This window comes from Megascapheus bottae, chromosome 14, assembly GCF_031878675.1.
Source record: "Megascapheus bottae isolate mThoBot1 chromosome 14, mThoBot2.hap1, whole genome shotgun sequence".
Classification (NCBI taxonomy): Eukaryota; Metazoa; Chordata; class Mammalia; order Rodentia; family Geomyidae; genus Megascapheus; species Megascapheus bottae.
Window position 1 is genome coordinate 16,888,551 of NC_143522.1, and position 12,083 is coordinate 16,900,633.

The 12,083-nt window shown below is 35.9% G+C and overlaps 1 protein-coding gene across 12 annotated transcripts in view; it reads right to left on the reverse strand.

Annotated features, from left to right (window-relative positions):
- Window positions 1-12,083, reverse strand: part of Cep128 (centrosomal protein 128) — a 340,438-nt gene that overhangs the window by 211,808 nt on the left and 116,547 nt on the right. For all 12 annotated transcript variants that reach the window (XR_016537579.1, XR_016537580.1, XR_016537581.1 and 9 more), the window contains exon 18: window positions 8,201-8,260. Coding sequence is in view for 9 of the 12 variants with exons in the window: in XM_090344647.1 (XP_090200773.1) it covers window positions 8,201-8,260 (60 nt within the window). In the remaining 3 variants the exon portion in view is untranslated. The remainder of the gene's footprint in view (window positions 1-8,200; window positions 8,261-12,083) is intronic.

A 12,083-nucleotide genomic window follows, 5' to 3' on the forward strand; every position in this document is an offset into this window, starting at 1 on the left:
GCAAAACTAAATTTTCAGGATTTCTGTTGAGAAGCCAGCCAAGTAAATGGCCTTGTCTCAAAATCAAACTAAAATGAAAAGAAATGGAGTGGTGGCTCCAATTATAGAGTACTTAAGACCTGAGACAATCCTTAATCACCAAAACAGAATTTCCATGAGACAAAATAAGAAAACTTGGTGAATTTCTTGCCAGGTAAAAAGAGCAGCTTGTACCACAGTCTCCCATTGAAGCACTAAGTGAGAACAGAGGTTGAGTGAAGATGTAGTGCCATATCATTATCCTATTTCTAATGTAGTCTACAGAGACAGAATGAAAATGAAGAGTAACAAATGGACAAAATGTGCACATTTCACATTGACAGTTCCTCACAAGTTGTGGGTAACACAAAGTGCCAGCCATAAGCAAGAATTTTTGATGCTGAAATGGGTAGCTCAAGTAGCAGAACCCCTGCCTAGTAACCATGAGGCCTTCAATTCAAGCCACGGTACTGGGAGGGAAGAAAAGATAGAGAGGAATGGAAGGAGAGGAGAAAATGATTCGAATTTTTAAAAGCTAGGTAGTAAAACAAAATGGACCAAGACATGAGAAAGGCTATCAGTGTATGTGAAGTAATGTACCTTCTGGCTGGTGAATATAATGTAACCCTTCTATTAATTATAATTAAAAGTATATGGAAAAAAGTAAAACAAAATGGATTCCTGAGGTTACTACCATCAATTCCCCTTTGAATCTGCTTATGGCTCTCTGATGATGAAACTGCAAACATAGAAAGTAATTTCATATTTTTCTCTTCCCGATTCTTGCCTACTTACACCATCCTAATCTTTGACCTTGATACATTTCCTATAGCTACTACTACTAGACAACAAATTATTCATTGGATTCTTATAGCAGAAAGCAAAAGGGTAGCAAAAATTATCCAGAAATAATACATGTATCACTTTTGATCCAAGTTATGGATTGAATTGTATTCTTCTCTTCAGCATACATTTATACACTGAATTATACTGTCTGTATATTCTCCTCTAAGTATGAGCTGTATAATATTAAGGCCTTGAAGACAACGAAGGAGCCTACATAATTCATAAAGGTAAGACCCTTCTCTAATAGGTCTGATGTTCTTACAAGATTAAAGACATCTCTCAGGAACACAAAAAGTGGTCTTCCATACAGGAAGAGAGATTCTAACAGAAACCAAAACGAGCAACTTCAGCTGAAGATATGTAGTTTCCAGAATTGAGAAAAGGCAAATGTCCGTTGCTCAGGCCAAGTGTATGGAGTATTGTATCAACCCCAGAACACTAACCAATAATGACCTACAGCCTTAATTTGTTCCTATGAAGCCTTCATTCTATTGTCAAACAAAACATAAAATAACTTATAGTCAGATGCTTGCTATGAAGTGAATATGTAGAAAATATTATTCATCCAAAATAAAATGGCAATTTTATGGAAATTTAATCAACCTATAATCAATTATGGGAATCAGTATTTATTAGGTAAGTACTTAGAATTGTCATTAAGTATCTTGAAGAAGCAGTTTGAAAACTAGTACAGGAATAACTTTAACCATTTCAAATAATAATTAGCACAAAATCTTCTATTAGGCACTCACAAAAGCATTTTACAGATTATAAAATAGATTGATTTATTTAACAAAGATCATTAAATAAACCAAAATAGAGAACTTAAAAATAATGTAGATTTTTCTGAAATTCTTGCCACTTTAAAATTAGGTGAGAATATTCAAAATAATCTAGTAAAACTACCACAGTGGTCTTTTTTTTTATTTGAATCCTCTACTGACATTCAGTATAATAATAAAGTCACTAAGAAATAACTCAAAGCTGAAAACCAAGAAAAACAGAACATTTGAATAAAAAGATTACAGCCTACAGAGTTAGTAATAAGGACTGATCATTTTGCTGCTTTAACTACTATGCTTTCTTCATCAAAACTCTAAAAATACTTTTGAAAAAGCTGCTTGTATAAAAAATACAAAAACAGAAAACGGTGACCTTTTAGAATGTGTCGGCCACCAAAACAAGAACTAAAACAGAACTGCAAAATTCAAAGCCACATCAACTTTAAAACAGAATTGCAAGTTCACTGCTCCAATTCTGTGGCCTCAGCCTGTAATCCCAGCTACTTGGGAGACACAGATTGCTGGGATTGTGGTTTGAGGCCTATCCAGGCCAAAAAAAAAGAAGAAGGTTCATAAGACCCCTTCTCAATGAAGAGTCGGACTCAGTATTGTACGCCATTTATCATGGCTCTTACTGGGAAGCCTAACAAAGGTGAATGGGGCCAAGGAAGAAAGGGAAAAGAAACCCTTTGTCAAAACTAACAAGCTAAGACTAGGGCTTAAGGTACGAGCCCGTCTAGTACATACCAGATCATGAGCTCAAACACTGGTATCAGAAAAGAAAGAGAACAAGGCCCGGTGGGAGGGAGGGGAGGAAACAGGGGGAGAGAAGATAGGGGGAGAGAGGGAGAGAAGATAGGGGGTGGGGGGAGAGAAGATAGGGGGAAGGAGGAGGGAAGGGAAGAGGTGGGAAGATAATAGGAATAATAATAAATAATTTTGTGATTTTTTGGAGGTAATATTGGAATTTGACTTCATATTGGTGTTTGCCAGTTTGGCGCTCCACCACTTGAGCCTTGCCTATTTTTTTTTCTATGTATGTGGTACCGAGGAATTGATCCTGGGTCTTAATGCATGCTAAGCAAGCACTCTACCACTAGGCCAAACTTCCAGCCGCCATGCCTCCTCCCTCATTTTCTCCCTCTTACCATTCCCTTCTCCCCAAATTGAAAAGTTCATTTCTCACATAGTGCCAAGTATCATTGTTGCATTAGTTTATCCTTTGTCCTACTGTTCATGTGATTCCCTTTCCTTTCTACATTATATATTTTAAATAACATTTTCTCCAAATTGAATATATTTTGTATATACAACCTAAAGTATATTACCAAAAAGTGAATTAAAAAACTGATTATGGCATTTTCTTTTATTGTTGTTGTTGTTGTTTAGGTGGCATTTTCATCTTATTACTAGAACAAATGTTTGATGATTACACATTTTCTCAATAAGAATTAAACACACTAGCTCTCACACAATTACTTTTAAGATATCTCTATCACGAAAAAAAAATATTCGGGGCCGGGAGTTTGGCCTAGTGGTTAAAGTGCTTGCCTAGCATGCATGAAGACCCGGGTTCGATTCCTCGGTACCACATACATAGAAAAAAGCCGGAAGTGGTTCTGAGGCTCAAGTGGTAGAGCTCTAGCCTTGAGAAAGTCCAAGGACAGGGCTCAGGCCCTGAGCTCAAGCCCAGGACTGGCCAAAAATAAATAAATAAATAAAATAAAATGATTATTTAAAAAAAAAAAAGAAAAAAAATATTCACAAACACAAAGTTTACATTAAAGAAATGTTGAAGAAATAAAGTTCAATAACAACTTTTTGTTTCTCTGCCCCTATGTTCCTTCCTTTTTACCCAGGTACTTCATAGTTCTTACATACATTATTGAAATTATCTGCATATGTGGCTATATTTCCTAAAATAGCATGGATTTCTCAAGAGGCAGGAACATGTTATTCATTTTATGCTACAGCAATGACAACTAGAATGTCCCAGTAACTCGATAAGATCTCTGTTAACCTGAAGAAAATTTGACCTCTGCACACAACCACCATGCTTTTCTTCCTTCCTATACTGTCTTATCCTAACTTTTCATTGGTTATTATCTGTGAATCCAGCTCACCTCTCAGTTGGACTTCATGCTAGCTAGTCTACCATGGCCAACAGTGACAGTGATGAAATCCCTACCAAATCATCTAGTTCTCCTAGAATTAGCTCCAACAGAAGAAATTCATTTGGTAGATTTATGAAAACAATTACCAAATGCCCTCAGAGGTCCTTCCAATCCAGTAAGATGTCAGCATGGACTAGCTGAATAGCAATCCTGCTTTCCATATAGTTTTGTCCTCTGATTTCAGATCTTATCTCCGATACTTATGGAACTGTTCAGGCACAGTTCATGGGAATTGGAGTATTGTAGCCCATCAATAACCTAAGCCATCTTTCTAGTAAATAGATTCAATTCTTCCTTAGTCAGTTGGTCAGTGTGGTATTTTTTATTACAACCCTTTGTACTGTAGAAGGAACAGTTGTCTCATGCAGCATTAAAACTGGTCTGATCACAAGTTCAATCCCATTAAATGATAAGGGAAAACTGCTCACCAGCTTCCAAATTAAAGAGCTATGATTAAGAGTCATCTCCGGCTCTCATAATTTAACTCAACTATAGCACTGAAAGCTTTCTGTTCAGAACTGATAAAGATTTTAGCTTGAAAGCAAATTCCAAATATATTACTCTTGTTGTCAGAATTGGAGTGTTGGAAAAAGAAAAATGCTTACTAGAAGTTTCATGAGAAAACACTCTGAAGTACAAAATCTCCTATGCAAATAGCCAAAACACCAAATTTGCATTGCTTCTATCAAATGTAGCTAGAAAGTCACAAGATCATTGTCTTAAAAGTAGAAGAAATAACTTCACAAAGTAGTGTAGATTCTACTGTGTTATCACAATACATTTATTTCCTTGTCAAGAATGATATTTTTTTCTTTAAATAGGGTTGTCTAACACATAGGTGGTCTTTGAAAGTGACAACTACTTTGCATCGTCTCTCACCCACAGCAATTTCAATGACCTCAGTGCATTATCTAGAATTACACAAAGAGTCTCATTTTCTGCCAATGTTGTATTCTTACTTATCTGGCCAGAGAACTTCTATAGTTTTCTAAGAGCAAATTTCTTTTTATTTATTTATCTTTTTTTTTTTTTTTTTTGGCCAGTCCTGGGCTTGAGCTCAGGGATTGAGCCCTGTCTTTGGGCTTTCTCAAGGCTAGAGCTCTGCCACTTGAGCCACAGCACCACTTCCAGCTTTTTTCTATGTATGTGGTACCAACGAATGGAACCCAGGGCTTCGTGCATGCTAGGCAATCACTTTAACCACTAGGCTAAACTCCCGGCCCCTCTTTTTATTTTTTTAAATAATTTTTATTGTGATTAATAGAAGGGTTACATTATATTCACCAGATAGAAGGTGCATAACTTCACAAACATTGATACCCTTTCTCATGACATAGTCCCCTTTTCCCTCCCACCCTCCCCCTGCTTATCTTGATTTCCCCCTTCCCTATCAAATTTCAAACAACCAATTAAGCACATATAAAATATATCAGATAAGAAGGTGAAAAATTGTAACAATATGAGATAACCAAGGGATGGCAAAAGAGATGAGAGATAACATAGTACATTAAAGACAACAGTCACTCATTATATGGTTTCTGTTTCCTTATCCTGAAGGTCCTTACATTTAGTGTCATACTATTTGGCCTTATGTCTCTACATTTTGTTCTATTGTAAATCTCCGCTAGGAGAGCCCAGCGTTTCTACTGATTAAGACAAATGAGGGAAACTCTTGGGCCTAAGTTCCTTTGAGTCTGGCTTACTTCACTTAATATGATTTTTTCTGTCTTTCCATTTCCTTACAAATGGGGCAAAGTCGTTCTTTCTGACAGCATCACCCAATTCCACTGTGTATAAATACCACATCTTGTTGATCTACTCATCAACTGAGGGACATCTAGGTTGGTTCCATATCTTTACTATGGTAAATAGTGCTGCAATGAACATCACTGTGCTAGTGGATTTAGTATGTCCTTGTTTCTGGATGGTTGGGTAAATGCCAAGTAGTGGAATTGCTGGGTCATAGGGGAGCTCTATGTTTAGTCTTTTGAGGAACTGCCATACTGCTTTCCATAGTGGTTGAACAAGTTTGCACTCCCACCAACAGTGTAGTAGTGATCCCTCCTGGCCACATCTCCTCCAGCATCTGTTATTATTCGTTTTCCTGATCCTGGCCATTCTAACTGGAGTGAGGTGGAATCTTAGAGTTGTTTTGATTTGCATTTCTTTTATGACCAGAGATGTTGAGCATTTCTTCATGTGTCTACAGGCCATTTTTGTTTCTTCTTCAGAGAAGACTCTCTTTAAGTCTTTGGCCCATCTTTTAATGGGATGGTTGTTTCTTTGGAGATTAGTTTTGGAGTGATTCAATTTTTTGAGCTGTTGATATATTTTAGATATGAGGCCTTTGTCCATTGTATGCTTAGTGAAAACCTTCTCCCACTCTGTAGGCTTTCTAGTTAATTGGCTAGCTATGTCCTTTGCCATACAGAAGCTCTGCAGTTTAATGCAGTCCCACTTATCCAGCCTTTCTCTGATTTGTTGTGTTTCTTGCTCTCTAAGAGCAAATTTAAATGAAGATTTTTCCAGTGACTTCCTATGAGATGCATCTAGCACCACACTTTCCCACCCTCATAGCACAGACAGGGCAAGTTATTTGTCTTTTTCTAAGTTCCTTCGCTAATGTATACATAATCTGCAATAAAAGCATGCTTCACAGAATGTTTCAGTTGATTTAAATCTCACTTTTCTCCCTATATGGGACATGCCAAGTATATAACTTACAAATTGTTGACTCTGCACTGTTCGACACAATCAATGTATCCAGGCTGAACAAATTTTTAGATGACTATCTACAGTGTTAAGATATTGTTAGTGGCATGTGATCTGGTCTTTCATTCTTTACTTAGCACCAGACAGCTCACTTTCCTTCTCTGAGATCTCATTTTCTACTTTGTTAAATAAGATAAAAGGACTGAGGGAGGGGAAAGTTCTACCCTAGTGGTAGAGCATATGTTTAGCATGCATAAAACCCTGAACTCAGCACCAAAAAATAAACAAATAGACTAATGGACAAAACCTGAAGGTTCTTTCCTACAATAAAATTCTAAATCAGAATGTTGAAGCTTATAGTAAAGATGAATTTTTTGTGAAACATAAATAAACAGAAAGATTTTCAATATCAGTGCTTGAAACTGAGTAAAAGTCTAAAAAGAGATGCCAGTGCATACAAGTTAATACAGAAATAGATAGCAAGAGCTAAACTGGTCATAACATTCCACATATTGCCAAGTTTATCTTACATATAGAAGTAGCTGATAATTATTCCATAGTAGAGTAGAATGTTTATAATTCGATTGGAAAACTGTTCAATTTTATTTCTTTTTGCTTACCCAACACCATAATATCAATGGTCCATAATCAGGAAAATTATCTTTCAGTTGAATTGTTGGTTTGATGGCTTGTTTTGGTAAAACTGGGAACCTCATGCTCACTAGTCTAACACTCTATCACGTCAGCCTCGATCCTACTTTTCATCGGTTATTTTTGAGATTGGCGATGGCATTTTGCCCAAGAGCATTCCTGAACTGTGATCTACCTATTTCAGGCTTCTCGCGGTTGCTGGAATTGTAAGCCCATGGCAATATGTGTAGGTCTAAGTGCAGATGAAGTCTCCTGGGATTTTCTTCCTCAACTCACCCTGAAACCATGACCTTTCTATTCTCAGCTTGGGATGACAGACACATGTCACTGTGCCCAGTTATGGGTTCTTACAAATTTTTCCAGCTTGCTCACCTAGAAATGATATGTTTCATTCTCTTCCTTCCCAGTTGCTAGGAACTACAGTACACAGCGGTAGGTATTACAATATACCTGTCTCAACTTATGAACACTTAAAGAGATGAAGTGATTTTTCATATGGAAATGGCAGGTCTTCAGCTTGCCCTGAAGAACCATAGCATATTAAGTAGATAGTAAAAACTGAAGGGTAGTTGTAACCTCTCTGCCCTTTGCTAATTTCAGATAAATCTGAAACACATATAACAAGGAGGCCGAGATCTGATAATCATAGTTTAAAGCCAGGCAGTGAAGGAAAAGTCAATGAGACTCTTATCTCCAGTTAACCATCTTCACAGAAAGTAGAGCTTGAGGGGTAGAATCCTAGCCTTGTGCAAGAAGCATCAGACAGTACTCAGGTCCCAAGTTCAAGCTCCAATAGCAGCAAAATTAAAAAAATAAAGAAAGAATAATATGTCTTTTTGAAAACCTAGTTTTATATTTCAACAGATTAATCTAACTTCTAAATATTAAAATAAAAAATGTGGAAGATTCCCAAATATGCCTCAGTGTTATCTTCCCCAATGAAGTATTACAACTTCTATGCTCAGTTATATGACATAACAAAACAACATAGTATGTCCTGAAGATCATAAATATTACCTTGCTTTCTGCTAACCAGCGATGTGGATCATAATGTATATCAGGGCCAGAGGAAAAAACCTACAAAGAAAAAAAGAAGAAGAAGAAAGTATCACTAATAGATTTTTCCTCTGACATGAACTAAAGTAAATGAAGCTATTTACCACAGCATCCAAAAGTTTAGTCCCTAAACTTCTGTATTAAAAAGGAGGGAAAACTGGGAGAAAGCAAGGGAAGAGAAGGGATGACATTATCCAAAGGGAAATCTACTCTTTTCCTAACTTATGTGATGGTAACTTTTCTGTACATCAACTTTAAAGTAACAATTTTTAATAATAAAACAGTTGGAGCCAGGTACGATGGCTTATGCCTGTAATCCTAGCTACTGAAGAGGCTAATATCTGAGGGTCGTGATTGAAAGCCCAGCTCAGGCACTAAAGTCCATGAGACTCCTATCTCCAATTAACCACTAGAAAACCGGAAATGGTGCTGTGGTTTAAGGGGTAAGGCGATAGTCTTGAGCTGAAGAGCTCAGGGATAATGCCCAGGCCCAGAGTTCAAGTTCCCCAATTGACCAAAAAAAAAAAAAAGTTGGTACCAAATCTCATTTGATTCTAGCCATAATAAATTGAGTGCCTACTTATATTTATTTACTTGCTGATACTCAGTATTTAGCTCAGATATAGACATGAAAATAATCAATTATAAACTGCAACTCTCATTAGAATCTGTGAATGTTGATGCCACTGAATTTCATGTTTCATGAGGCAGGAACCTCAATTAAGTCTCAACTTCATTTTTATGTGTTTATTTTTGTTGGTCTTCTTCAATGTAATGTATTCACAGAGGTTGATGATTACATGACAAGTTAATTCTTTTGCCTCATTTATCTTTGTTTAACTGAATATCAGGAAACCATTTTGCTTCTTCAGTACTTCTGAACATATAAAAACTGAACCCAACTGTACACAGTAGTGCTATAAGGGGTGGTTTCCGTAGTGTAGTGGTTATCACGTTCGCCTCACACAGTAGTGCTATATATTTCAAAATAATAAATTCCACATTAAATTACTGTATTTGCTGCCTTGATTTCCTTTATAATAACACATTTCTAAAATTTCTTGCCATCCAATTTTAATTTTCTTACTGAAGCAACATTATACTAAAAAATAACTTTCAATGATATCATATCAAGATACTTTGTATCTTGTAATACATAGTATTTTGGCAGGATCTATTTCTAGGTATTTTATTACATTTAAAAAAATGTCTGTTCTTCTGGTGTATTGTATATACATTTATTTGTTTATTTGAAATAAGAAAGGGAAGGGGGAAAACAAGATAATTGGAAGGAGGTAGGAGGAGGGAAATGGGGACAAAAACATGAGAAGAGGTATCAAGGTGTGAGAAGTAATGCCTACTACCTGGCAAACATAACTGTAACCCCCCTATACATTACACCAACAATAAAAAATTAAAAAATTTAGAAAAATTCTGCTCCTAACTTCAAGTACATCTGTATCTCCTGGTGTGTGTGCACATTATTTCTTTTTTTTTTAATTTTTTATTGTAATTAGTAAAAGGGTAACATGATATTTGCCAGATAGAAGGGTGCACATTATTTCTTTTCAAGAAAATCTTTAGTTCATCCAGTTCAACACCTGATGAGTGGACACCACATGACATATCAAAAGCTTTATATTCTTATATTCGACCTTGTTTTCATCCACTTTTCTGTCTCAATCTCTTAGGATCTACTGTGTTAAACTTTTCTCTGGCCACACTTTTCTCAGTGTTTCCTTCCTCTTCCAAGCCCCACTTTTAAACCATTAGTCACCAATTATGCTGTGGTTTTTCATATATCTCAAACTTTCATCGACCTAGGATGAAAATGCTTAAGACTGAAGAAAAAAATGCTATAAGGAATGCAGGCTTATGTGGCATTTTATGTTTAAAAGAAAAGCTTTGAGCACTGACAAATAGTGCAGTCCAACCTCCCTAAGCAGAAGGTCATTCCTGAAAAGTGGACAAACTGCCTTATTAGACTATGGTACAGACTGAATGCAGTGAGTATCAGCACAGTGACTGGCACACACAACACCTCAATACACTACTATTCCTGTTCATGAAGATATACCTTCAAGATCTGTTATGACCTGAACATGATAACAGACATTTGTCATAAAAAAGAAATTTTATACCATAAACGATGAGATGTTACATTGTAAAAAGAGAGGCTACATCTAAACATATTATCAAAAGTGCTACTATAAAATACCAATAGCTTACTTCACTTTAGTATCTATTAAGTGCAAAATGTTTCAAATTATAGTATATACTAATATGTTATTTTATTTTAACTTCATAATGAGCCAAGTTTTACCATTATAAATCATTGAATGTCATAAATTAGAAATTTGAAGAGATGCAATTTGAACCTGTATGTGCCTGGATGCAAAAATCTATTCTTATCACATTCTACAAATGAAGAATATTCTGATCAGCATAGGGGACATCAGACTAAAATGAAGACATTATTCAGAGCCAGAGTTCAGCTCCTGAACTATAAAAGAATGACCTGTAAGAATAATGTACCTTTAATATTTCTAAATATTTTATAATGATGGAGTTTAACTGTATGTCCTTATGTTTAAAAACATATGAATTTATTAAAACAAAGTATGAGGGCCAGAAAAAATAAACTTAAACATTCCCCAGAATTTTCCAATCAATTGTTACAATCTATTATTGAAACTATTCTAAATCACAGTCAGTCTTTATAACTAATGGCTGAAAGTTCACCAGTAATATTCTTTTTTGTCAGTATACCGATAAAAGTTTTGAGCAAGGCGCCACTCCCTGTTTTCTGGTGGTTAATTAGAGATAAGAGTTTCATGGGCTTTCTTGCCCAGGCTGACTCTGAACTGTAATCCTCCGATCTCTCCCTCCTGAGTAAATGGGATTGCAGCGAGAGACACTGGAGCCCAAGAGTATTTTTTTTTTTTTGCCAGTCGTGGGGCTTGAGCTCAGGGCCTGAGCACTGTCCTTAGACTTTTTCTCAAGGCTAGAGCTCTACCACTTGAGCCACAGCACCATGTCCGGCTTTTTTCTATGCATGTGGTACCAAAGAACCGAACCCAGGTCTTCGTGCATGCTAGGCAAGCACTTGCCTTGAGAAAGTCCAAGGGCAGTGCTCAGGCCCGGACCTCAAGCCCCAGGACTGTCAAAAAAAAAAAAAAGAAATGACAAAAAATAACTTCGGATGCTCTGCTTTTAGAAGCATATTCCATGATTCTTCTACTATTCTTACATAAAGAACAAATTTAATTTAACAAATTTGTATTTAATAAATCTCTTGGTGTTTTCTTAGAAGTAACAGCAAATGCTAAGTTCATGGTTATCCAACTTTTTTCAATTATGTAACAAAAAAGAGGTTACTAATGTAGAAAGACCTACAGTGAAAAATATGTAATTTACTTTCTAGCAATGACTTGCATTGAACTTGCATTTCTCTAAAGGAGAAGTAAACACCAACTATCACAAACACTCCATGCCTGAGAACCCTAAGAGTAGGGTGATCTTTTGTAATGAGATGAAGAGGGAATTTGTGCCCCCACAAGAAAATTTTTTTGCCTGCAAGGTTGACATATATATATATATATCATAATTCAAACATCTCTATTTTTATATTTCTACATGTTAAAAAAATATCCTATCCATACCTAAAATTGAAGTATAGAGCAAACTTTTCCATATTAAAATATATTCCTTTTAGGTAAAATTTGGACTTAAATGTAAGTAAGTCTCAATTTGGACTTAAGTAAATCAGAAAGATTTAAATTTTAAAAGCCCCATTAGCCAAGAAAAAAAAAAAACTAAGCCAACATTAAAACCCTGAATCAGC